Here is a 26,791-nt window from a genome sequence, read left to right on the forward strand (position 1 = left end):
ATCTACAAGTCTAGAGTTAATTCTTTTTTTCGAGGTATTAATCGACATTAAATTTGGAAATAAAATGCTGTAAAATTGGAACGATCATGGAAGGCGGAGCTTCTAATATCAACGCCACCGGGGATTCCCATTATCCTGCTGAATGGACCCCCCAACTCCATCAACCAAATACAGATAAAAGAAAAGTCGTAATTCGTTAGAGTATAATACAATCTATAGTCCGAAAGACATGAGTCTACCAAGAGGCCCTTCGCTTGTCTTTCTCAGTGTCTTTCTCAGTGTCTTTCTCAGCCAGCCCCCGAGGAACCCAGCCAATTGCCTCCAATCGCTCCTTCAGCTTGGAGCGACCGGAAAGATCGGTCAACCAAAGAGGGTCTCCATCCAGAGGAGACACGCGCTTATAGGCCGACGAAAGCGTGTATCCATAGTAGGACAAGTGTACATTGCCAAGACAGACAAGTCCAGCGTCCTTTTGAAACGTCTGAGACCGTTTCCAGTAGTTGTTGGCGTACTGACACGCCTTGTAGATGGGGTAGTGAATGCAGGGAATGATGTATACAGCCAACAAGATAGGTTGCCACCTCTTCAAGCCCAGGTACGTGTGAAAGGACGGATTCCAACACAGAAGCAGCGTCAACACACCTCTTGTGTATTCCGATAGTGCCATCCACCCCAGAGGGAAAGTGTCTGTGTTGATGGGGAAGAGTCGCCCTGCTAGCACATGGGCCACAAACAGCAAGATTTCCGGATGTGTGTGCATTGTTAGTAGATGATTGTGGATATAAATATGGGTGGTTTTTTTGGTCCATCCTGCCACGTGAATCCGTGGTTTTCCCTTGTGGTAGACGTAGATCTGTGTTGGGTTAGGGAAGTTGAGGTCACGGGCCACATTTTCGAGCTTGGACCGTAACTGGCATTCCATGAGCGGATATGCATTGGGCGGCGGACTTGTGCGGTGGATTTTGAGCACCATCATGTGTGTAGCTGTGTAGATCAGAGGGACAAGGAAGACGAGAGACATGTGGGGCTTTTTCCAGGGCAATGCCGATACTGCGAGCTCTGCGAACCCCACAATGAGACATTGAACGACACCCTTTTGCAGAGTTTCGGACGTGTACTCGGACAGGTATTCCATTTTTGTAATGTGTAGTTGGAGCACGTTTGCGTCGCGTTCGTAGGCATGTAGCAGTAGCGAGATGCGTTGGAGAATGTAGAAAATGGCCGAGGCTAGAAAGGCGTTGACGCAGTCGCTCAGTGCCATGGTAATGAGGGTCTGGGGCGCGTGGATTTGGCTCAATCGCAGTCTGAGCCGGCCCTGGATGAACTCGGACGCCCAGATGATCCAGGGCAAGAGACCTAAGCCGAAAATGGCCGTTTTTTCCACAAACGGCAGCAGTGCCAGGTAGAACTGGCTGCGCAGCTCGGCCCACGCCAGCTGGTTCTGTTTGCGCAGCCCCACACAGTCCAGCATGTGTGTCAATTCAGGGGGCACCGTGTGGGACGCGCCCAGATAGACGAGCTGGCGCGCCTGCAACACCATTTCGGCCACAAAGACCACCGCGGTAGCAACCACAATGAGAGTGCCCATTGTGGAGGTGTCGATAGAAGCGAGGACGGTGGAGGATGTGTTGTGTTACTGGTTGATGTAGACTGAGGTTCTCGGTACTAGAGTTTCGGCAGAGCCCTGCATAAGCTTTAGTGGGGAAGTGTGGAGAGTGGAGCGTGGGGTGAGTGGGTGTGTAATGAGCGACAAGTTGACGGCAGAGTGTGTACTTCGAGAGTCAGTGGGCGCTGGATGCATCGGTATATATATATTGAGGAAACGGTTTTAATGTCACTTTGCAACATCCCAGATGTAATCAAAACGCACATCCCAAAAAAATCGGGTCACACCTCGGATCATCTCCAGCACATGAAAGCATGAAAGTTGGTGCATGACCACCAATGGCCTGGCAGATGATGACAGGGTACGACTGTTAATGGAGATGATGGTTGTGAATGGTGGAAAGCGTAGCCATCGATAGAAGCAAAACATCTGACCAAGTGTCAGATATCCTGTCGCCATGACTGTTATGGCATTTTATTTACCAACTGTTCCGTTGGCTCATCTCTCAGCCTGGGTAACGTCACATGGATGATATAAGAGATGGATGATATAAAAGAGATTGATGATATAAAAGAGATAAGAAGTGCACGAGACATTTTCTTGGGAGCCACTTCATTGTACGTAATAACCAGCCTCTTGGAAAAGCTGCTATGAACAAAAAATCATAATTGAATCGAGTTGAGCCAGAGGGCGCCTATAGATTGTATTAGGGGATTCGTAGGTGTTGCAAGGACGGGTGTACGAGTCTAGAATCTTTCAATACCAAGGATTGCGAAATGAACAACTGATATCGCGAATCTCTGGTTTGTTTTGCAGTCACAATCGCCCTACAGCTACTCAGGCTGACTCTCAGCATTTGGTAAGTCCTAAGCCTCTTCCGGTTATGATACATGAGCATAAAAAACAAATCCAGGGTGGCATTCACTTTCCATCAACTGTCCAATGACATCCAATATCCAAGACAGTTTTCAACTCGACTTGTCCAAAATTCGACTTGAGCGGTGGACGTTGGGTTTCTTGTGGTTGCATTATCCCCTCTTAGTCTGGGGCTACTTGCACTACCTGTGGTACGAGAATGGTAGCGCCTGAAAGAGTGTTATTTTAGCGTCAATTGGATAAATGCATTTCAATCTTCTTTATTATTATTATGTATTATTGTTGTTATTGTCAGATATGTGTTCGCATCAAACACCTACTTGCTACAGTGTGTATTCCACGGTGCCCCTCCAGAACTCCAGTATGTAGTGATGTGCACTTGGAGATGTTTGAAACTAGCGAGTTGACTTCAGAAACGACTTTCCTGACTCCCCATAAGAACTCCCTATAAGTAAAAGTGGTTATTGACTACGAGTACGGCACTCATAATTGTAAATATTGTAGTCGCTTGTCTAAAACTCCTAAATGACGTCATGGCCCACCACTGAACCCTCAACGGCCCATCAATCATCTAATCACACACTACAAATGTAGTACTTCCAGTCGGCCTCTTCAGCTCTCCGACGCTGATCGGCGAATTCCGGTCCGTGTTTCACCGTTAGCCGTGTCACGGAAGAGATCTGAATACCGCCAACCATCGAAATTCTTGCACCCGCTCTTGCAGTAAATACGTGCAGATATGTACTCAACCTGTCTACTTGTACCGAAGATTCTGCATCTGCACCTACTTGTCTGGTTTACTAGTTGGCCCCCCAATGGCCCACACACACATCCAATCTCCCACCTTCCTCATTCATTCAATCATACCCCCCCATTTTCATCCCGTGGGTGCCCCACAACCCAATCCTACCGTGTCTAACGTAAACGTGTATTGACCATGGTGGGGTTACATACGGACGTGAGACAGGCAATGGAGTGGTGATGTGGTTCATGCTGAGTAAGAAATGGGATTTACGCGGTCCAAATTGCTCTGCGCTATTTGTAGAACAAACATATTGCTCTCAAACCCCTCACATAATGTCTACACCCGCCAAAACCTGTACAGACTCCTTTCTTCCTCACTCCACATGATCAAGTCACGCCGTTTCAATCTCACTTATGGTTATGCACAAGCGAGCTAAATATAGACGCATAACTAAATGTGAGTGTGAGTATATACTGTTTGTACAGTATGTACACGACACAGCCAGGAACATAGCCCACGCTGCGATAATTGGGACGTACAGTCATGATTATGAGACTTGAAATTACCGCGCGGCATACTGGAGGCGGAAATAATCGACTTTTCATCACCACAAAATATCCCCATTCACTCTCAATACACCCGTCTCTAATAACCGATGGTACATTCGTAACCTACGAACCAACGACAGTGTAACCTAAGATATACCGCAGAGACAAGTCCGAGATAAGAGGACGCTTGGCAGCAAACTACGCCACAGGCAGTCGGGGAGACGCCAAAGCGCGCCATGTCGTCTGTCCTTCGCCCACACCGCCTCTCCAGAGAGTCAGCCAAGCCCCGAGCCCCTTGTTTTGCACATCCACCAACAAGCTCTAATTAAACTACCGACCTAGTAGCGCGCTAGGGATGCAAGCAAAAAATCTAGCTCCGGAGGTCTAGCCCGAGGCTGGCAGTTTATAATGTTGGGGTGGTGTCTCTGGCGCTGCAATTGATTCCACTCGACGAAAAATGGGAATCAAAGGCTACTTTAGCACTATGAGAGAGCGGTTCACGCCGCTGACGTTGGACCAGATCGGCAAAGGTGTTGTCTTCGTGGACGGGCACATCATGGCCCACCAAATCGCCAACATGGTTGATCCAGGCAGCCGTTACGACATGCGTGGCGTGGCCATGAAGTTGGAGGAGCTCTTCAACTGTTGGATCGGCCAACACAAATGGGATATTCAGCTCGTGCTGTTTGACGGCCTGGTGCCCACAGACAAAATGGACGGCAGACGCAAACGGGCCATGGAGTCCCTCCCCACGGCTCTGCATGCCCAGAGTCTCGCTCTGACCGTTCTTTGTGGAGCTCTGTGTCTCGATACGATCCAGTCCAAGTTCCCAAATGTCCCGTGCTTGGTGTCTCCAGGCGAGGCAGACCGGGATCTGGCCTGTCTGGTCTTCAACTACGCCAAACTGAACTCCAACAAGGCCGTTCACATCATCTCCAACGACTCAGGTTTCTGCGCGTTCGACTTTCCGGAAAACGTGCACGTTGTCAACACCCTGGTAGGAGGGTTGGAGAACTCGGTTCTGTATGCCCTACCAGTCTCACGAACAGTCGCCAACTGGATCGGAGTCAAACCTACCCTACTGGCATACTCTGTCATGAAACACAGTGGAAAGGGACCTTCACAAGCGAAAAAGTACGAGGAGGAAGAGGGGTACCTAGAGTTTTCACAACAGCAACAACAGCTGCTAGCCAAGGCCAGTTACTCATCTGTAGGCGAATATCTCGCCGAACCTGTCACTCGAAGAGCATACCAGATCTTTGGCCAACAGCACGACGAGTTGTTAATGCATACAGCTGCGAACGCATGGATCGAGTATGGATACGGATACGTGCTGCTACCCGTCATGTGTGAGCCCAAGGAGTTTGAGTATGCCTTTGACGCTGGACGAAGGTGGCGATCTGTGGCGTACGAGATCTGTGCCCAGAGACTGATGCAGGTGTTCCCCGAAAAGGACTTTGTGACATCTCATGTGCGTGAGTTTGTGCGGATTGGAGAAACGTTAGGAGAGATGGACGTGCCTATTACCGACCACGAGAGAGCAAGATACAACAAGACCGGTTCACATTACCAGCTGTTCCAAAAGGAGGAGCTTTTGCGAGCGGTCAAGACGTGGAAGACTTCGGATCTGATCAACGCCATTTGGATAGAAATCATGGCCACGTCTCCCAACGTCCGAAACACCAAACTTGAATTTGACGCCCATCACATGAGGGATAGGGTGGTCAAGTACTTGAAGGAAGCATGGAACGACGAGGGAGTGTTTGCTCTGCGAAGGTACTCACGAAAGGAGCGTAAGTTGATGGCCCGCAAGTCGTGCGCAATGGAAGCAACGGATCGTCGGTTCTACAACAAGCTGTTGGCCTGTTTCCAGAGCTTGCGAATGCTTCAAGCTGTGGGAGTCACGTTCCCAGTCGATGTTCATTTGTTTGATCTTGATGGAACTCGATGGATGTCTATGACCAAGTCGAAGTGACAAAACAACCGAGCCAAGTATTTATATATGTGACAATAGATGATTACAATTTTAACTTGTTGTACAAGTATCTCTGAGTAGCCGAAGTATTAGTAGATTTTTATATATGCATATATTGTAATCGAACCAACAACCACACAGCCAAACGCACTTGCCCTCACCTCCTCAAACCCTAACCGCAGTGAAAAATACTGCATGGCTCTGGGCCGACTGGGATCAAGAAAGCTTTCAAACACCCGAAACACATACACACAAAATGCGACTTTCCGGGGTGTCTCGATTCGGCGCAACGGTCGCCAAGTTACAGCGACCTACCATCACTCTGCCCACCAAGCAGGCCTCCGGCATCGACGCCAACAAGTACAAGGGCGGGCTGCCTCTGCATCGACCCTTGAACCAGGAAGAGCGAGTTGCCAAGCTGGAGCAGGGCATCGAGTCTGGCGACGCCCATTTCGCGCTGGGTAAGCGGGAGGTGTGGTTCCCTAAGGAGCAGGTTATTCTTGTGCGACCCAATGCCAAGCTGACCCCCTACCAGGCGTCCTTTCTCACTCCTCTGCACATGAACAAGATGGAACTGCGAGACTACCTGTACAACGTCTACGGTCTGCGAGCGCTCAACGTGCGGTCCGTGGTTTTCCCCGCCGCATTTGAGCGAGAAAACCCCACCCGACCCCGATACCGAAAGCGAATGATCAAGAAGATGACTATTGAGATGGAGGAGCCCTTTGTGTGGCCCGAGGACACTGACGGCTTTCTGGCCAAGATGGAGGAGTCGGCAAGAGAGACCAAGAAGCTCATGGACGAGGTCACCGGCCTTGATTCCCTTGGGTCCAGTCGAGATCGACCCTCTACTGCCTTTGGGGGAATTATGGGCCCCTACAAGAAGGCCGGATCACCTTTCGTGGCCCAGAAGGTGGCATCCAAGCTTGGCGGCTCCAAGCGACGAGAGGCCGAGGCCGAGGCTCAGCAGGAGAAGATGCGAAACATCGCCTTCTACCTGGCCAAGAACAAGCAGGCTGGCATTCCCCAGCCTAAGACAAACTAGTCTCTGTATATAGAAAGGATATGTTATGATAGCAAACACTGTAGAGAGTGAGAATGAGTATGGGAATGCAGAGAATGAATATGCTCAACATGTTATCTATTACGAGCATACTATTACCATCACGTCTATAAGGAAACATTAGATGAGTGTACACTGGGTTGTTACAGTACAACTACAGCAAAGTGTTGAACATGAGTTCATATCACAAGTACAGCAGCTAGAAGTACGTATCTTACGAAGTAATACTTGACCTGATAGATTGAGCATGTACAATCGTCGATGCTCACTTGGATGATCTGCTTAACCATAAAGGCGAAATGCGGTGTTACTGTAAACACCCAATCGTCTACAAAGGTCTCCCCCATTCATGTCCATACCTCCAATAATATTATATATACAGCTAACGCGTTCCTTTTCCTTCGCATCGCCACTGTGCGCCACAGTTTTCCTTATAAGAAACCCCGGAAAGAGTTGATCTTCTTGGATTCGCTCTTTCTAGCAGCATTCTGCCATCCTCCCCGCCCTCGAGCTCGTGGCCGAGAAGAGTCCTCATCCTGAGATGTAGAGTGCGAATGCGAAGGAGGCTGGGGCTGGGGGATGTTAGTAGCAGATGTTGCGTGGCTGCCGTGGCCTCCAAAGTTCATGCCCAAGTGCTCAACTGCAGGAGAAGGTGTCTTCGAGTTGCCTCCAATGGGCACTCCTCGGTAGTAAGCCGAGTCCGAGCCGGCTAAAGACGCTGACGACTGCTTGGTGGTTCTGTGGGAGTTCCCAGAAGACTCTCCAATGGACTCCACGTCGTAACCAAGCAGACTCTTTTGGTTAGTGTTGTTGAACAGCTCACCAGCGCCAGGAGACAGGTTCTCGGCCTCTGAAGACGCGGCGTATGTTCGGAATCGTTCGTCCAGATCTTGGTACCGCTGAGACAGCTCTTGATGACTAACTGACAGCTGATGGTACCGATTTTCAGCCTCCTGTTTGATAGTCTCAAGCATCTCGAGCACCTTGTGTGAGGGCTGAGTCTGCTTTTCAATGTTTGTCATCTGCTCTTCAAGTTCTGCGATCTCGCCTCGCAACCGTTTCTCCATTGTTTCCTTCTCGTGTTTCAGGACTCCTAAGTCAATCTTAGTTTTCTCCAGCTCAATGTGAAGATCTGAGTTGGACGATTGTGTCTCGGAGCCCCGTATGTTGTCAGATGAAGATTCGGCGGAGGCCTCGAGGCTTTTCAGCTTGTCTCTATACTCGTTAATCAATCGATTCTCATTTTCCAGAGATTCGACCTTGAGCTCCAGCTGTGTGACAGCAGCCTCCTTGGCCATAGCTGCAGCATACAGTCTCTGGTTCTCAGCCTGCATGTGCTCAAACTCGAGGTTGGTTTTGGCAGTTTCCTCAGTCAGCGCGTCACACTGAAGACGCAGTTCTCGGTTACGTTTTGTCAGCGTACCTTCGTGCTGTACCTTTTGTGTTCTTAGCGTGTTTCCGAGCTCTTTCATCTTCACCAACTGCGAGTTGAGCTGCTCAGACTGACGCTTGAGCTTTTGATTGGATGTGACGAGGTTCTGAACGTCAATATCTTGTCTAAGAGCACTGTGAAGCTGTTCCTTGAGTTGGCGGATGCGGAACTGGTTGTGGTAGTCCAAGTAACAGACAAAATCAAGCTCGTTCTTGATCAGCAATAGCTCTCGCTGATAATAAGCCAAAATATCGGCCTGTTCGGAAGTAGAGTCTCCTCTGAGAATGGGGGAACCGACAGGCAACTGAGTTGGGCTCATCGCAGGGCTGGAGTTAGTTCCTGACTCAAGGACACCCTCAATAGAGGCTGAGGGTGCTCCTAGACTGGAATGTTTCTGGTATCGAGTCAGTGGAGAAACAGGACTCTCTTCTCGACCCTGAGAATCGCTATCATCAAGAGTAAGTGTGGAAATGGATACTGGAGGAGGAAAGTCGGCCTTTCTGCCGTACAGAGACTGGTGACGGGCCTGAAGATCCATAAGCTGACCAGTGGCAGATGTAGATGTCAACGTAGGCGAGAGCAGCTCTCCAGCAGCAACTTGTGACTCTGTTGAAGTTGTCACTTGACTGGAAGGAGTAGATTCTCGGTCAGGAATTGAAGTGATTGAAAACTGACGTTTCGACTCACTCAAAGACGTACCTCGTGATCGAGTAACAATTTCCTTGTCCTTCTCCTTGTCCTTAGTTCCGGAGGATACAGAAAGATTGTCTTCGCGTGATCTTTCAGCGGGCGATGCTGTCAGAAGAGACAAACACAATGACGCAATGTCTGCAGGTGTCATTCCAGCCCATCGGTACTCGTCCTTGAGTTCTTGCTCCGACGAGGATGTCAGCAGTTGAACATGCAACAAGTGTCGGTCAAAGCAAGTTTTGGACCGCTGCGAAATAAAATATTCGTCCCAGTCGTCAGGAGACGACAGAGTCTGTGAAATGTACTCTGTAGGTTTCCGTAGAAACATGATGAAATTGGAAGGAAACAGTCCATACAGAAAAGTGAACATTCGTTCCCAGTCTGGGCTGGGAGCGTCCGGAACATTGTCTCGGGGCAGAGCGTGCCAGTCGGCAAACACAGAAGTTGAGTTTTCTGTTTCTTTGCCACCATCTGTGTCGCTGGTTGGTGGATTTGTGTTTGTGTCGTTAGAAGGTTCTGGGTCCAGCGTAGACTGGGTTTCGGTCTCTTCTTTTTCCTTGTGTTTAGCGCTATCCTCGTCGTCTGTGTGCACCTCTTCCTCTTCCTCTTCCTCCTCGTCATTGGCTACTCCAAAAGCGTCTTGGTTGTCGTCTTCGTCAGTTATTTCTCCTTCTCTCCAGCACACCATGCGCCCGTAGACTGCAAATAAGTAGGGCAGGTCGGTCATGATCTTACTGCAGATAAAAGGCAGCATCATGATGAGTGCCGAAGCAGCCATGGTGACTACCTGCGAGGACTTGTCGTGCAACAGGCATGCAAAAAGGTGCTTGACGAGCTGTGAGCGGGCCAGATCCGCCGGAATTTTGGCCTTGGTTTGGGAGAAAAAGGCAGACAGAAGCACAAGAATTCTAACACGGTACTCAGGCTGTACAAAGAACCGGTTGGCAATGACACAAAACTCCTGGGGCCGTTCTTCGGCGAATGTGAGGATGAGGTTTTTGGCATTCATACGCACAAACCGAAGACGTTCCTCCTTCGCATCAGCTTTGCCCTTGGTCTCACCCACAATCAGGCTCTCATGCAGGTAGATTTGGACCATGAAGAGGGCCGTGCTTCGGGAGATGGCCTGGTACTGCGCCGTATTGCCCTCCACGCTGTCTCTGGGCACCATCCACGCCACCAGCAGGTCACGGGCAGCCCGCACGAGATCATTCTTTTGGCCGGCAGAATCAATGGCGGGCTTGGAGTACAAATCGACCCACGTTCGAACCTGCTCCTCCACCACCAGACAGGGAGCCAGGCGGCTCATACACTGCAAGAAGAGCACCTCAGCCGCTGGGTTGGCCATGACGGCATCTTTGTAAATCTGAACGAGATCCTCGCCGAGCTTGGCCGACTCGGATTCGGAAATGGGCAGGTTGGAGTCCACGAACGCCTCACATTGCTGGACCACCTCTTGTCGCACCTGAGGCGTCAGCTGGTTGGGCGGAGTCTCCAACGCCAGAGCCATGGCTCTAGCCAAGTCGTGACGGCGCCTGTGTTAGTTTTTGCCTGTCATAAAAAGCTCTTCACTCGTACTCACATTCCCATCGAGTTGTAGATTTTTGATGAATTCAAGATTGGCTTCCCCACGCAATTTCACTATAGTGCGCCTGGGACCCAGTATTATGGCGTGCATGTTCTGGGTCTCCGTCCACAGTTCGATTCATGGTTGGGTTGGTATTTACATCATGAAAAATATAAAATATGTGTGTGTCCCAACATGCTGAATATAAGTACAGCAGTATGCAAGAAAACATAGGACACCAAACGCACTCTCAACAACAATGAGCCTCCTGGAAATCATCAAAAAGTGCGATTCGGCACCATACACGCCACTGACTGACTATTACATCTTCACTGCTCACGAGGGAACGCCTTTGGGATACCTGACGCCCCTTGTGGTGGCTGAATTGAAGAAGGAAACAGATACGGTCTCGGTGGACGACCACAAGAAGACGGTGACGATTCTGGCGCAATTGGACACGAGTGAGAAGCGGTCCGAGGCATTCGAGAAACTGGGCGACAAATGGCGAGCACAAAAACTCTTTGATGTACTGGAGGGTTGGAGAAACGAGAAATATGCCATCTACAACCCCACTGGAACGGTCTACTTTCTCATGGAGCGGGCTGTCACTGCCCTGTTTGGTGTGGTGACTTATGGAGTACATATTGTCGGTTTTGTACCTGGAAAAACTGCCAAAGATGCTCGGATCTGGGTGCCCAAAAGGGCGCTTACTAAGCCCACTTGGCCCGGATACCTGGACAACACAGTGGCAGGAGGAGTGGGATACCCTGCCTCGTTGTGGGAGACTGCTGTCAAAGAATGTGGAGAAGAAGCTGGCTTAGAGCCCTCTTATGTCGAGCCTCGACTTTCTTCTACCGGTGTTGTTTCGTACCTCTACAGAGCCACTGATGATCTCAGTGACGAGCTGTCTGTGATCCAGCCTGAAGTGGAGTATGTGATGGATCTGGAGATGGACGAGGCGACCATCCCTGCTCCTGCTGACGGTGAGGTCGAGAGCTTTGAGCTGCTGTCTGTGGATCGGGTTCTGACGTTGATCAAGGAAGGTAAGTTCAAGCCCAACACTGCGCTGATTACGATTGATTTTCTGATTCGACGGGGTGTTATTGGAGTTGAGCAGCCTGGATATGTCGACATTCTCTGCCATTCCCACAGAAAGCTGCCTTTTCCTTTGCTCAAGTAGGGGAAAATGTGCTTGATCTAGATACGCGATTCTGACCATACATGAGGAGTTGACTTGAACATGTTAAAAACAAACCGGACATGGGACATGTGAAAGTAAAAGGCATCGCCCAAAGAATTGTCAGACTGGACAAGTTGAACAAGTCCAGACAGACCCGAACACACTTCAGACTGGACGATATCAGACTGACTAAGACTGAACTCGATACTTGAAATGAGATCGGTGAGACTTGCAAGTATTTGTACAAATAATATAATATACATATGGAAGATAATGTATCACTCGAAATGAAACTGGCCATTCGCGGAAATGAACGTAATATCTGGTGGTTCGGCTAAGCCCCTACTCTCGCATATGTGTCTTGAGCATGTGCAGCCCGAGGCTGGATACGGAATACGAGCCGTGGAAGCCGGTTAGACCGCCCAAAACAGGTACAAGTACTCGTAGGGTTGCTCATGTGAAAAATTTTCCCCTGAGATCCGTGTCTGATTTTGGATTTCATTTCCGACTCTCATTTCCTGTCGCTCGTTTTTTCTTATCTCCCGGGTCATGGCTGCTTGTCGATCGGAGCCTATTGATCCAGGAACAAGAGCCTGTGTGCTTAGAGCATGCAGGGGAATGGGGGTTGGGGAGTCGGCCTTTGATAAGCGTGGGGGTCGGTTGACGCTCAGTGGTTCGGTCCGCTTTCGAGCACTTCAAGGTTGCGCTGGAGATATCGTTGATTGAGAAGGAATCCAAGCCCACTGCGGCGGCTATATTAATCCGAAAATAAGACTGCGATAGAGCTGGAGATAACGTTGCCCAGCCAAACTACAAGTAACGCACAAGGACAAGATATACTACTGTATGAGAAAGGCTACACTCACAGCACAGATACAGTGAAATACCAACAATCTATTGGTTGACATTAGGGAGCACTGCTTGCACGCTTTGCTTCCGTCCTGACTAGCCTGTCGGGGTCGCAAAGAGCAACATGGGAGGCAAAGTCGCGGCCCCATTTTTCCATTCCACACGTGGAACACTTGATTCTGACATCTCTCTGCATGGCTGGGGGCAGCGGCGGAGGAGTCTCGTGCGACTTTGGGGCTGGGTGTGATATCGTTTTAGTCGCTCCACCCAGTTCTTGTAGCGGTGTAGCGGTCGGTGGTGGTGGTAGTTGGAGATACCAGGTCCGCCCGTCTGGCAGCATTTCCAAGCCCAGCCTCATTGTTGTTTGAGCCCCATTATTCCGAGTCTCTACGGCAGACTGATATGACCGGTCTTCTTGACTCGTTCTTATGGCCTTGTCGTCTCATTTAACCAACAGCTTCCAATGTACATGTGTGATTACACTGCAATTACACTCCTCACTGAGAGGGGTATTTGTACCAAGTTTTCAATCATGTCCGATGCGCCTGAACCACTATACAATGGATATAATACCGTGGGTGGACACCTGAGAGACACACGTGTGTGCACACATGGTTGTGAGAGCCCCTATTTGACGTCATAGACCCCAGGCTTCCCCTCATGCTACCGCACAAGAGGTCCCTTGGCTCGTCTACGACCTGGGGTAGGCACGTCCGGCTTTTCGGTCTTATTGTGGGGTAAGTAGACAAGTGTTTCGGATTTGGATTTCCGTACCAGTAGACAGTAGAATATGGCCGGTTTGTAGGTGAATTGGAGATAAGGAACACTTGGAAGAGCACGCGTGACAGACCGTTGCGGTCTCTTGACAGCGGATTGGATCGCATGTAGTTGCATCAAGTCGACCACGGCAAGACGCTGTTCTGTCCCTGGCGGAGCCATCATAATATCGTCATAATATCCGCATCTTCTGCCCCTGTCTTGTAGCTATTGCTCAAGGTTCCAATAGGTTAGGGCAATGCGGCAGCAGTAACAATTGTAACAAAAAGTTTACTCAAGACAAGTGCAAACCAAAATTAAAAAAAAAAAAAAACCCAAGAAAAAAAAATTAAGCAAAACCGTAAGAGCCAGAAACAGGGCCCCAACAGCAGTAGAGGAGCGGGGACATGGCTCTTTGGGGGTGCAACTAAAGAAACCACTACATTTTTTTGGCTTCCCCCGGTGGATCATGATGGTGAGACGGCGCCGGAAGACCGAATGACACGGACATGACTCACCGCAACCCCCTGATTAACACCGCACGTTTATCATAGACGGCTATCAGTGACTCAGTTTGGACCAGCAGCAGAGAATTCAAACGTGCATTATTCTGCGTATCGTGGAGCTGACGTCACACAGTTTATGCAGACGCGCCCTCCCAAAACGGAGATGCCGCAATCACACACCTTAGTGTGACTATTAGAAACCGTGTATATATAAATGACGCGCCCCCAGACCACCATGTGCCACCAAACCTCCTCGTCTCCACATCGCCACACTCAATCACAATATGCCCTGCCATCACAAAGAGCCCGTCAACACCGTTGCCCATGCCCCAACCGCAGACCAGGTCAAGTGCCCCAACTGTGACTGTATCGTACTGCAAATCGACTACCAGGACCACCGCCGGACAGGCTGTGATCCCCGATACAACGTCTAGTTCCGTCTAGTTCCGTCTGGTTCCCTGCAGATGTAGCCCGACTCCCTACACCACCCTCCTCCATGTCACTGGTGTTACCGTTTTGCATTATTTATTCGCATGCTAACCGTCAATGTTTACTGGGCCAACCGTGCGACATTGAGCAGCTGCCCACACCAACTCAAGGTGAAGGTGAAGCCATGGCTCCTCGGCCTTGCTGGCTACAGTACGCTCTCATATTCGCACAGTACTACTTTGCTGCTGCCCATGCCTATGACATCATCCCGCTTCTGGCAAACACACCATTGTTTAGTGCAGTTGACCTGCACGGCCCCTGTTAAACATGCTATTTATTCAATCTATTTATTTCCAGAGTGCACCAGCGTATTGCGTGTCCAGTTGTATCGCGCCTGAGCGAGTCTGTCCGAGTACTGTACCGATACATATAGCTCAGCCTCTCCGTCACGCTACACGTAATTCACTGTAGGAATGCACTTGGTGGTCTCCCCACATTTGCCATTTGCTCTTGCCTGTCCAAAAATAAAATAGGAAAGCTCTTGTTCAGTAGATGCTCTTGGCAAACTCTGAAAAAAGCCACCTTCGACGTGGAGCTACAGAGAAGAACCACTGGGTGACGTCATAGAGCTATAGCAAATACCCCGTTTCTATACCTGTTGAAAAACACGCTCAAAACACCTCTTTCCGAGACCTATAAACACCTTCCTCCTGTTTGGGAATTCCAGGGTTAGGACATGCATAGTATAATGAAAAACCTATGAAAAACAGACTCGCAACCACGCTCTACACAGGCACGATCGTAGCTCGCTCATACGTTAGACATGCCATCTGCCCACTTTTGAGCAAGCTGGCGCCGGAGTCTTGGGCCCGGTCTGTAGACTGGCTCCATTGAGCCAATCTGTGCAGCTATTTAGGGACAGAAGAGATGGTTGGACGTAACTTATGGCGGACGGTGTCACTTCTCGATACTTGTACTTGTAGAGCCTGCAACTGCCGAAAACAGCCATCTAAGACGCCGCAAGAAGTATTCGACGACCCCAACCGACTAGAAAAACGCTGTCGACCACGGATAACCCTGCTCCCGATGATCAATGTCCGTTTTTTCTTGCCTTGTGTTGCGGACCAGAAAGTTCCGCATTGCATGGAGCGCACTGTTATTTCTCGCAAGACAGTGATGTGGGTTTGCAACATTGGGCCATATGCCTGCGCCGGGCTTGGAAGAGCGAGCGAGTCCGTCAAGTAAACAGAGGGAAGTCTGAAACGTTATGGCTGTATGGTGCCATAAAACCTGATTGGGGCTGTTTCAGGTTGTCACTAGCCGAACTCACCGAATGTACTGGCAGCTACTAGACAGGACTTGCGCTCTCACCGGCCTGTACTGTAGCGATTCGGATCGCCGCCATGCCAGCAACCATCCAGACTGACGTCATGGTTCCCCTCCAAGCCCTGCCCTGGTCGGTTGCTATGCTTGAACGTCGTATAACAGCAAGCATGAAGCCCCGTTAGCGTCGTTCCAAATATATCTCCGTGCATCCCGGAAGTTTAATCAACGGGACAGGCAACGTTCCAACGGTGTTCACTGTGGAGTAATGTCAATGGGAACGAAGGATTTGGATTTGTTTTCATATTGATTGATTTGATTGATTGATTGATTTGATCATTTGTTTGGATTATCTTAAAAGTAGTACCGTATACCCCACCCTCAATCTCACCCCACTCATCGCCCCACTTATGTGCAATCTGAAACAGGCGGAGAAGTGAGCAGCTATTGACGGTCATTTGCTGTCGTACGAGAACTTGTGCCAACTACCCAACAAGACGCAGAAAGACGACCCCCAGAGCAGGAAACTAATTCTTGGCAGAAGTTGTCTCGAACCGCTGTATCGCAGTTGGGGTATAGTGCAGATTTACGTGTATCTTGACGTCATAGTTTTGACGGCTGCAGTTTAGGACTAATGCTACGAGAGCTTCAGGTTCAGGCAGCTCCAAAAATAGTGCAATTTAATTGAGGGCATCTTCTGGGTATGTTATATCTCGGTCTAGCGTCCGGTTTTTACAGTGGTTACTATACTATGGGTATACAGAGGTTTTCTCCACAAACGCAGCTCTTAGTCAGGGAAAGAGCAACAGTATAGCACTTTGTTGTGTGCTCGTAGTATGATCAGACTGAACAAGTTCCACCACTTATCTTTCTACTATCTTCATGTCAATGGTGTATTCAAACCATTGTAGCAGGTACTTGCAATCTAGACCGTTTGGTACGATGCTGTAGGGGTGATATCAAACAATACACCTAGACACCAATCATCTCCAACTGTTGCTCATCCAAAATATATTATTATACATGTATCCATGACACAAATGTTGCAACTTACACGCCTCTTGTTGGTAGACCATCGGAGTACATCCTCGGATCTCGTCTTACAGCTTGGCCTTGTTGAGACCCAGAACAACATCGTCCTTTCTAGCACGCAACAATCGTCGCAGAATCTTGCCACTGGCGTTCTTGGGAATGGCATCAATCACCACGATGCCAGCATGAAGCTGCTTGTACTTGGGAAGCTGCTTGTCCAGCCATGTTTTAATCTCCACAGCGTCGTACTTCGGGTCCTTGAGCACAACAAAAGCTCGGGGAGCCTCGTTACCCTTCTCCACGTCCTGAATACCAATGACTGCGGTATCTGCCACCTGTGCGTGTCCCAGGAGCATGTCTTCGAGCTCGGCAGGAGCAACCTGCTTACCCTGACTCTTGATCATCTCCTTGGTTCGGTCCACAATCATGTATCTGCCCTGCTTGTCGACCAGAGCAACGTCTCCGGTTCGGAACCAGTGTCTGTTATAGTAGGCAGTATCTGCTTCAGCATCGTCAGCCTTGACGAAACAGGCTTCGTTGGCCTCGGGGTTGTTATGGTAGCCGTCCATAACCTGGGGACCTCTGATCCAAAGCTCTCCGACTGGCAGAGTGCCCTGTTTGATGGCCTCGTCCAGCTCGTTGGGGTCCACATCGTAGGCGGGCTGATCAACGCCGTCTTCGTTCACAATTCGAACCTGCGAGTTGGGCACGAGCTTTCCACACGACCTAATGTGTCGTTCCTTGTCTTCGGGGTCAAACAGAGTGGCTACGGGAGACGTCTCTGTAAGTCCGTAGCCCTGGACGATTCGCAGACCGCCCTCGGGGGACTCGCCAAACTTGTTGCCAGTGACTCTGGTCAAAAGAGCCTCTGTGACATTGGCACCCAGAGGAGCAGCTCCCGAGAGGATGGCTCGCATGTGGGCCCTGAGAGAAGGAATGTACTTCTCGACAATGGGATGTTTGGTGAGCAGTACAATGATGGGGGGTACCAGGGTCCACGAGTTGACTTTATACTTCTTCTGTGCCTCCAGCACCTCGATCAGATCGAACCCATTGTGATAGACAGTGGTGGCTCCGGCGTGGGGGTTGCCAATGAGGAATTTCGACAGTCCAAACAGATGAGACACGGGGATAATGGCGGCAGCGATCTGCTGGTCAGTTGCGAGGGACTCGGAGGCTTTGTTAGAGATTTCAGAACACGACGTGAGATTGGAATGGGTGAGCCTGACAGCCTTTGAAACTCCTCCGGAGGTACCTGAAGACATGCCAAGGTACGCGATTCGAGTTCGCGACTCGTGGGGGGCCAGCTTGATCTTTCGGGTGTGTTCGACCTTGTGGTTTCCAACCATTCGGGCCTGTTTGTCCAGCGCCTCGAGCTCAACAAGTGCGGGGGGGTTGGGCGAGTTGTACAGCTTCGTAGCCTCGTCCACCACATCCTTGAACGCCTTGGCATACACAACGACCTTGGGAGTGGTGACTCTGAACTGGTGAGCGAGATCCTGGGCCGAGTAGCCTGTGGATCCGGGAGAAATGGTTGCTCCGAGGTCGAGAGCAGCCCAATGGACCACAGGGGCGAGGATCACGTTTCCAAAAAAGGTGATGAGCACATCTCCCATGGATGGGTCCAGCTCGTTGTCTCTGTGTCTGCATAGACCGTACTGCGAGCTTAGAAGTGCCGCGTACTTGTCCGACAGCTGCCACATTTCCGCCTGGGAAAGAGTCTGGCCTGTTTTGGCATCGATCACCGAAGGCTTGGTTTCGTTGGAGTGGCCTCCGCTTCGAATGAAGTCGGTGATCTTGCCGTCGTAGAGCTGGTCCACGGGGATATTGGGGATGGTGGCGTTATGGATAATCTGTGTCATGTTACCTGGGGTCTTAGGGAGAACAGATCGCGGTATATATAAGTGGATTGGAGATGAACCAGAGGCTTCTCCTTTTGCGTTTTCTGTCGGGCTGCACTGCACGGTTAATCATGCGGGGCACAAGTGGGGTAGTACCAGTACAAGTATTCGTACAGTAGCTACTTTCAACTAAGTTGTGCGCCATATGGCAAGTGGGATAGTGTGAGAAAAAATAAGTGCGTTATATAGTGTACTGGTGGTCTGGAATGTCCTGTGTACGAGTTTTACGAGTGTCGGTTCACATGGCGCGTTCAGGCCCTGAAAACTCCCATTCGACTCGTCGTATGCCAAGCCCACACGCTAAGGCCTAAACCCGATGCAAACGGGGTTGATACACGCACAACACACTCTTTTAAGGGGCTCTTCCGAGCCGAGACGTACCCCGATAAAGTACAACACTGTCTTCTGATGGTTGGATGAGGTGGTTAATGCCGTTCTAGACGAAACCCAGTCAAAGTCCATCTAAATCCGTCTAAATCCGTCTAAATCCGTCTGGTCCGTGTACTCTCACCTCATCAATGGGAAACGCAAATGATACATCACCGTTGAGCTAAGGCGGCCGATTTTCTTCTCTTCTCTCGGACTACTTGTACGATACTTCTCTTCTCCATCTCCGTGCCGCAATGCCGAGGCCGTTTTTGAACCGCCTCTACTATGCTACTCGTACAATACGCCGTTTCTTCCGGAATGCGTGTGTGCATCCGACGGTGCATGTTGTGCATTGTGTTGAGCGAGTGTTGGGTGTGCTGTTCAATATGTGCACTGTCTGCATCCCGTTTTGTTCCTTTCCCAAAAATCCTCTCCTCTTCACTTCTGGCTCGCTTCTTACTCACTTTGCTTCGTACCCACAAGGTACTAGTAGCTCATTTTGCTGTGGTCCTCTCCTGGCTCATCACGTGATCCCCCACTCTCAGTTTTGGCTTTGCGGCTGATTGACTCGCAAAGTGAAACAGCGAGCGTAATGGAGCCAGGGTTCAGAGGGGGTAATTTCCCATCACAGCAAACAGACGGCGGCTGGAACCGCTTGGTGCTCACGTAAGCGGTTCACTCACGTGAGGCGGTCGAGATTCCGCGCCCTCCGTGTCGCAAAACCGTGCCTACACCATGTCAGGTGCCTGTCCAGGCCACATGAAACGGGCTGGTACATCCCTGTACCCCGCAAACCTAGATTTGCCGATCTTTGGTATCTATGCCACAGCGATATCGCCAAATATTGGCGGGTTTGCGGGGCAACCCAGAGATTACTCGAGTCCGTTGGCCAACCTCCGAGCGTTTGTGTTTGAAAACTTTTCTTTTTGACTCAGGCACGTCATTTTCGCTGACAGCCTTCATCTACTGTACAGCCTTGGGTATGATGATACTGTATCGTCAGTCGAGCTGTGTGGAGTCTAAAACAGCGCCAACGTGTGAGACCTACGATACAAGAATCGACTCGTACTGTACGATAAAGCTGCTAAGAGATCCAGAACCCGCTGGGACAGTCGCCTAAAGCACGTCACAGTCGTGTCGGCTGCTAAGCACGTGAATGGGTACATGAAGGAGTGATTATTATGTGCGATATTGGCACTGTCGCGTTTGGTTTTGCGTTTGCCCTTTTTTTCTTGTCTTGTCAAAAAAAAAGTGTGTCAGTCGGTCCAAGAGCTTGTAGTCCAGCCAGCCTTCCAGATAATAAAAGGCCCTTAATAAACGAAGGACGGCCTACTTTTACGCTGATCACCACAACCCAAGATACGACGGGTCATTAAACCATACCAACCAAACACACGCGCACACACGGACTGCCACGCCAGATAAAAAGCCTCCATGAACGCAATCACCCCTATTCTCCAGCCCCACATCGACAAGGTCAAGGCCAAGCTGCCAATAGAGAAAATTGAGCAGATTCGTGCCAACATTCCCCCGCTGCCCTTTGACGTTAACAAGCTGGTGGAACAACTGCCGTCGGCCTCCACCTCGGTGGTCATTTTCGCCACCCTCGTGCTGTTTGCCTCATTCCACTCTGGATTTCTCTTCAAGTACGTGACGGTGCCCTTCATCTTTGCCATTTGCTGCGTCGTCATGCTCGGCAACCACAAGATCAAGTGATGCAGAGCACTGGACAAGGCACTACATGAACTCGATTGTCGTGAGTCTTTGACTGGGTGCTGGAAACCATCTGCTGGCAATCATCTTCAGTCTCCCACATCATCGCGCACTCTTACACACCCAGCACCACCAGGTGTCTCTCCACACTGACGTAAAACGTTCCAACCAAAAACCGACATGTGGTATCAAATGCTACACCGTTACATACCGTCTGTTTCTCATTCAGATAGTAGTTTGAATATATTCATCTCGGGATTCGACCTCGCACCAACATTCGACATGGACCGCATTCGGCCCCACCCCCAGGTGTAATTAAACTGTATGCTTGACCCATGCAGGTTGGGCCAGGGAAGTGGTAATGGTGGTGCTAGGGGATGTAATTTGGTGGGGATTTTCGTTTTTCGTAAAGAAATAGATAATTGGCGTTGATTTGGGCAGAATGGTGGTTTTTACTGGATTTATTCCACTATTTCTGATTTCCAAGGAATTATGAAATTTAGTGTATGAATGAAATTCCACCGTTGATTAAGGACTGTCTAATCTACAGACCCATGCCAAAATCACCGTCTCAAGAAACGGACAATTGAAAATATTACAAGTAAAAGTACAAGTACAAGTACTAAATTCACCCTTGTTACGTCACGTGACCAACTAGGTACTATCTTGTACCCCGTAAGTAGTGGTAGTCGTATTACTTGAGCTTGCAGAATTATCTTCTGTTAGCCGCATCAGATACATGATCTGGCAAGACTGAACGGTCAATCAATGATTCGATCCGCGAGAAAAAGATAAGTTATTATAACACCATTAAACCCCTCTCGTTGAGCTGATTCAGACGGATATTACAACTCCCGCAAATACCGCTCATTGGCCAAATCCGTCTTCTCGCAAACTTCTGTTTTTTTTTTTCTGCATATACATTCATTTATGTTAGTTCGATGAAATCTCGAAACTCTCCCTTAGTGTGGCCGAGTTTCTTTGGCTTTTTTATTTCTTTCGAAAGTGACTTGATTCAGAAACGGACACTAATTGAATGGCTGCTACAGTACAACTTCTAACAATATTAATACACAACCAGTGGCCTCTCCCCCTTCACCCAACAAGTGTGTACTTCAGCCCACGCACAGCTCAGACGCGTCATGTGAAATGTCAACCCTAACCGCGCATGTGAAGCTGTCCGAGCTGGTTGGCTCTCTGGAAAACTCTCTTAGAATCAGATTTCCGAAGACCAGAAATTACAATGTCCTTTCCTGACAAGATTGTTGCCGACTTCAACGTGGATTACGACCAGAAGAGCCTCTGGAGTGAGTACCGCAACCATTGGCGTCCCTCGGCCCCCTGTTACACACACTTGTACCCCACAATCATGTGTACACGGTGTAAGAAGCTGATGGAACTAATCCCCTAGCCACCGATCTAGCACCCCACGCCAGGGCCACAACCCTCCCTTAAACATAACTAACACAGTCGTCCTGGGCTCCATCGCCTTCAACCCCATCTTTTGGAACATTGTTGCTCGAGCCGAGTACAACACCCACTTTCTGACTAAGCTGGCTGGAGGAGCTAAGACCGGATGCTATCTGCTGGCCATCACCATTTTCTCGCTCGGTATCTTCCGAGACTACCTTTACCACCAGGCTCTTGAGCAGCAGCCCACCTCCATTCTGCTGTCGGTCACCTACGTTGACATTGTCAAGCCTCTGGCCATTGTGCTGTTTGCTGTTGGCAACGTGCTGGTCCTTACCTCCATGTACGCCCTGGGCGTCACCGGAACCTACCTCGGCGACTACTTTGGCATTCTCATGAACGAGCGAGTCACCGGCTTCCCCTTCAATGTGTCCAACAACCCCATGTACCACGGCTCCACTCTGTGTTTCCTGGCTTCCGCTCTGTGGTACGCCAAGCCCGCAGGCCTGCTCATCACCGCCTTTGTGTCGCTCATGTACTCCATTGCTCTCAAGTTCGAGGAACCCTTCACCGGTGAGATCTACGCTAAGCGAGACCGGGAGCTCGCTGCCAAGCAGAAGTAAAATGCCTCTATTAGGTATTTACTGATAAGCAACAGAAAACGGCCTACGCCAAGCGGCCCTTCAACAACCCGCTCACAACTCAACTATTTATAGCATAACTTATTTCAACATAATAGATTCAACTCGCTATTACAAAAATCGATATTTTCTTACAGTATAGATGTTCCGGTTGTAGATTCACTAAGTTACTTCACAGCTACTCCTCCTCGGGACCGTCAATGATGATCTTGATGGCCTTGCCCTCGGCCGCCGTCTTGTACGCCTGCTCAGCCTCCTTGAAGGTGAACCGGTTGGTCACCAGCTTCTTGACGTCAATCTTGCCAGAAGCAACCAGCTGAACAGCCAGGGGATAGTCACCATGGCAGTATCGGAACGATCCGAGCACGGTAATCTCCTTTACAATGCATTTGGTGATAGGGAAGTTGACGTCATCCTTGCCCATGCCGACCTGCACAAGTCGACCGGAAGTGGCCAGCACAGAAACAGCAGTCTGAATAGAAGGCTCAGCTCCGGTGCACTCCAAAGCCACATTGGGCGAGTCAGAGAGACCAGCGCCCTTGATCAGAGCTCGGATCTTGTCAGCAGACTCGTTGGGACTGTCTCCCTTAGTGGGTACAAACGTATGAGTGGCACCGAACTTCTTGGCGAGCTCCAGCTTCTCGGGAACAAGATCAACACACACAATGGTAGATGATCCAAAGGCATTGGCCACTCCCACGGCTAGCAGTCCGACTGGGCCAGCTCCAAATACAATAACCACGTCCTGGGCAGTGGTCTTGGCCAGCTTGTTGCAGTGGACAGCCACGGACAGAGGCTCCACAAGAGCTCCCTCCTCGAGAGACACATGATCAGGCAGCTTGACACAAAAGTCCTCGGGAATGATGTAGTGACGACACAGAGTACCGTCGTAGGGAGGGGTGGCAGCAAACACCATGCAAGGACACAGGTTGTATCGTCCCTCCTTGTACTCCTGTGACAATCGAGACGGCACTCCGGGCTCGAGAGCCACTCGATCTCCCACCTTGAGGTCCTTGACTTCAGGACCAACCTCAACCACCTCTCCGGCACTTTCATGGCCTAGAACCATGGGAGCCTTGACAATGAAGTCGCCGATTCCTCCATGCAGATAGTAGTGGACATCCGAGCCGCAAACTCCGGTCTTTTTGACTGCCACCTTGACGGAGTGGGGGTCCTGGATCTTGGGGTCGGGCCGATCCTCAAAGACGAGATCCAATGGCTTTCGAAGAACAAATGACGGGTTAGAAGACATGTTGAGTGAGATGAATGGAACTGAATTGAATGGAATTGGAGATTCAATACAAGAGTGTGAGCTTTTAAAGTTGTCCGGAAGAACCCACTTATGTAGTATGTGTGCGCATCTGCAGTCTGCGATGTTAGGGTTTGGGTTTAGATCCTTTGCAAGTGGGGATGACACCGAGTGGTGCCTTAGATAGCGCGCATGCGAGCACAGGTAGCTGCTTGATTAGGCGTGCCGCGGCCCCTTGGATGATGTTGATTATGTAAGCGGTGTTGTGAAAGAAAGGCACTGCCGAATGCCGTGTTGGTTTGTGCGTCTCGTCCTTCTCCTCCTTCTTCTCTATTCCATGGATGATCATTGTCCAGAGTTTCGTTGGGAGCATTGGGTACCGGTTTAAGGTGTTGATAAGCTTCGTATGGTCTGATGGCCACATGGGACTTGAGAGCAAGTATTGTACCAGTATTGTAGGAGCAGCTTGGGGGCAATAGTAGAATGCGGCGGGTCAACATGTCTGACAAGATGTTCATGATGTGGCACTTTCTGGTGGTTAACAATTGTTTTGTTTTCTTCCTGGTGGCGCAATGCTCCATTGGCTGAAAGGTCTGTCCAATGTCACCTGTCAAACTCGTATTCAGAAAACAGACCTTGAGACATGTGGTTTTGGAAAGTGCTGGGAATGGCTGGTCTTATAATTAGAGGTGCGGGTCTGGTGTTGACTATGGCGTGGTTGTTGGTCTCGAATGGAGTGTTCAAGGGCGTTGTTCTACTATTGTACAAGTAGAGAGTGTTTGCTCGTGCTGTACCTACCGGTGAGTGGTTGTCTGAAGAAGGCCGTAGAGTCAAGTGTTGGAATCATCACGGTTACAGGGAAGTGTTTGAGTAAACAGTGATATTGGTGCTGTTCCGCGTGCCAATTGAACTGGCGTGTTTTCAGTGACTCTGTTTTGTACTCGGTATTACTTGTACTGTACAATACCCAGTGGTGCGAAGTAGGTGGTTAAATGGACTGTGGAGATGAGTTGGAACATGAGTTGGAACAAGGGAGAGGTCTTGGGCTAAAATAAGCTGACTAAAGACAATGGTTGGCTATGCTTACTTGGGCAACTCTGAATGCTTGTGTTGAAAAAAACAATGACTTGCAATGACCGAAAGTTGATGGCCATCTTCTCTCAATTCCTGAGGCACGCTCACTCCACTTCTTTCAAAAGACCCTTCCCATACTTTTTTAATTGTCCAATACCTGCGTTATATATTGCCCGTCTGTGATTGGCATAAAGGAGGTTACAGTACACACATGAGCAGAATAAGTGCAGGAGAACCGATTCTTTCGCTGACTCGTATGAGAACATTTCGTGCTGCAACTATGATGCTGACTGATCATCGACATAGGAGACTAGGAAGGTACTGTAGACGATAAGTTGACGACACAAAAGCAACGAAACAGTTCAGAATGGACAGAAATAAACTGAAGAAACCAATACATCTCCTCCAACACGCCCCCCGCCCGCTAATTGCTGGACCTGAGAACCTTTGCGGTTCTGACTACAGTAGTCTTCCCCAGACTGATAAGGTTGACGTGCATAACTAGAGATGCAAAAGTTTAGCTACGCGGTGATAACCGCATAACCACAGAGGGACAAGCCAGGGAAAAATATATATAAGAGATGGCTTCGACGGACGAAAAGAAGGTCGCTAAGACCATTAACGACACAAAGACAGACGCAACTGTCCCCACAACAAGAGCTGACGAAGACGACGACGAAATCCCAATGCTTGTTTCGGGACCTCCTCCTACTGGCATGTTCCAGACCCAGAGTGAACACCACTACAGCACATTCGACGTGCCCCAGGTCGAAGACCGTGTGCCCATCACCATCATCACCGGCTATCTGGGCTCAGGCAAAAGTACACTGCTCAATTTCCTCAGCAAACAGAAGGAAAAGAAGATCGCCATCATTCTGAACGAGTTTGGAGACTCGGCCGAGGTGGAGAGATCCCTTACTGTCACTCAAGACGGTCAGATCTTTGAGGAATGGCTCGAGCTCGACAACGGCTGTCTGTGTTGCACAGTCAAAGATTCGGGGGTGGCGGCCATCGAGAACCTCATGACCAAGAAGGGCAACTTTGATCTCATCATGCTGGAGACCACCGGAGTTGCGGATCCAGGCCCTATTGCTAACATGTTCTGGCTGGACTCTGCGCTTGCATCTTCCATCTACCTCGACGGAATTGTGACTGTGCTGGACGCAACCAACATCGTAAAGTGTCTGGATGACGTGACTGTCGACGATGCACATCATGGGGAGAACAAGGAGCTTCAACCGCTATCGACAGCCTGCATCCAGATCGCCCACGCCGACATTCTTATTCTAAACAAGGTCGACAAGATTGGCTCTGCCGAAGAGCTCGAATATATCAAGAACAGAATCAAAGGTATCAACGGCCTGGCACCGATCATCGAGACCACCTATGGACAGATTGAGCTGCCGAAAATCCTCAACCTCAAGGCCTACGAAGAAAAAGTGAACCTTGAGCACGCACATTCTCACGATCACGGATGGCATGACCACAGAATCACCACTGTTTCCGTTGGTTTTCCTCCTGTTTCGCTGCAGCAGGCTGAACAGCTCGAGAGCTATATCCAGCAGGCCACCTGGGACAACCAGTTATTGGGAGTGCCCGTCGAGATCCACAGAACAAAGGGTAAGCTGGTAGACACCAACGGAAACGTCCGAGTGATCCAGGGTGTTCGAGATACTTATGATGTTATGGATACCAGTCAGGTGGAGAATCTGTCAGAAGTTGGACATAAGCATCCTTCCAAGCTCGTCTTCATTGGAAAGAACCTCAGTAAGCAGCTCGTTCTCGAGAGCTTTGCCCGTTTCATGGGCATTACAGATATTATTTAAACAGCAACCTTCAAATACAATCTATTACATT

The 26,791-nt window shown here is 49.7% G+C and overlaps 10 protein-coding genes across 10 annotated transcripts; 6 read left to right on the plus strand and 4 right to left on the minus strand.

The window, feature by feature from the left end:
* Window positions 1–235: 235 nt before the first annotated feature.
* On the minus strand, window positions 236–1,588 carry YALI1_E15229g (uncharacterized protein; the record flags this gene model as incomplete). The annotated part of the gene is made up of 1 exon (XM_503857.3): window positions 236–1,588. One exon carries the CDS (start codon window positions 1,586–1,588, stop codon window positions 236–238), a length of 1,353 nt encoding a protein of 450 aa, XP_503857.1.
* Window positions 1,589–4,232: 2,644 nt separating this feature from the next.
* YALI1_E15256g (uncharacterized protein) lies at window positions 4,233–5,750 on the plus strand (the record flags this gene model as incomplete). Its single annotated transcript, XM_503858.3, has 1 exon — window positions 4,233–5,750. One exon carries the CDS (start codon window positions 4,233–4,235, stop codon window positions 5,748–5,750), a length of 1,518 nt encoding a protein of 505 aa, XP_503858.1.
* A 256-nt stretch (window positions 5,751–6,006) lies between these two features.
* On the plus strand, window positions 6,007–6,795 carry YALI1_E15274g (mitochondrial 54S ribosomal protein uL23m; the record flags this gene model as incomplete). Its single annotated transcript, XM_503859.3, has 1 exon — window positions 6,007–6,795. The coding sequence occupies one exon, from the start codon at window positions 6,007–6,009 to the stop codon at window positions 6,793–6,795; it is 789 nt and encodes a 262-aa protein (XP_503859.1).
* Window positions 6,796–7,244: 449 nt separating this feature from the next.
* YALI1_E15318g (uncharacterized protein) lies at window positions 7,245–10,445 on the minus strand (the record flags this gene model as incomplete). The annotated part of the gene is made up of 1 exon (XM_503860.3): window positions 7,245–10,445. The coding sequence occupies one exon, from the start codon at window positions 10,443–10,445 to the stop codon at window positions 7,245–7,247; it is 3,201 nt and encodes a 1,066-aa protein (XP_503860.2).
* Window positions 10,446–10,761: 316 nt separating this feature from the next.
* YALI1_E15321g (uncharacterized protein) lies at window positions 10,762–11,682 on the plus strand (the record flags this gene model as incomplete). Its single annotated transcript, XM_503861.3, has 1 exon — window positions 10,762–11,682. One exon carries the CDS (start codon window positions 10,762–10,764, stop codon window positions 11,680–11,682), a length of 921 nt encoding a protein of 306 aa, XP_503861.1.
* Window positions 11,683–16,645: 4,963 nt separating this feature from the next.
* On the minus strand, window positions 16,646–18,439 carry YALI1_E15398g (uncharacterized protein; the record flags this gene model as incomplete). The annotated part of the gene is made up of 1 exon (XM_503862.3): window positions 16,646–18,439. The coding sequence occupies one exon, from the start codon at window positions 18,437–18,439 to the stop codon at window positions 16,646–16,648; it is 1,794 nt and encodes a 597-aa protein (XP_503862.1).
* A 2,301-nt stretch (window positions 18,440–20,740) lies between these two features.
* YALI1_E15421g (uncharacterized protein) lies at window positions 20,741–20,992 on the plus strand (the record flags this gene model as incomplete). The annotated part of the gene is made up of 2 exons (XM_068282986.1): window positions 20,741–20,869; window positions 20,912–20,992. The coding sequence occupies 2 exons, from the start codon at window positions 20,741–20,743 to the stop codon at window positions 20,990–20,992; spliced, it is 210 nt and encodes a 69-aa protein (XP_068139087.1).
* Window positions 20,993–21,803: 811 nt separating this feature from the next.
* YALI1_E15432g (uncharacterized protein) lies at window positions 21,804–22,593 on the plus strand (the record flags this gene model as incomplete). Its single annotated transcript, XM_503863.4, has 2 exons — window positions 21,804–21,867; window positions 22,031–22,593. 2 exons carry the CDS (start codon window positions 21,804–21,806, stop codon window positions 22,591–22,593), a joined length of 627 nt encoding a protein of 208 aa, XP_503863.2.
* Window positions 22,594–22,789: 196 nt separating this feature from the next.
* YALI1_E15452g (uncharacterized protein) lies at window positions 22,790–23,863 on the minus strand (the record flags this gene model as incomplete). The annotated part of the gene is made up of 1 exon (XM_503864.3): window positions 22,790–23,863. The coding sequence occupies one exon, from the start codon at window positions 23,861–23,863 to the stop codon at window positions 22,790–22,792; it is 1,074 nt and encodes a 357-aa protein (XP_503864.3).
* A 1,652-nt stretch (window positions 23,864–25,515) lies between these two features.
* Window positions 25,516–26,760, plus strand: YALI1_E15469g (uncharacterized protein; the record flags this gene model as incomplete). Its single annotated transcript, XM_503865.3, has 1 exon — window positions 25,516–26,760. One exon carries the CDS (start codon window positions 25,516–25,518, stop codon window positions 26,758–26,760), a length of 1,245 nt encoding a protein of 414 aa, XP_503865.1.
* Between the last annotated feature and the right edge of the window lie 31 nt (window positions 26,761–26,791).

This window comes from Yarrowia lipolytica, chromosome 1E (assembly GCF_001761485.1).
Source record: "Yarrowia lipolytica chromosome 1E, complete sequence".
Classification (NCBI taxonomy): domain Eukaryota; kingdom Fungi; phylum Ascomycota; class Dipodascomycetes; order Dipodascales; genus Yarrowia; species Yarrowia lipolytica.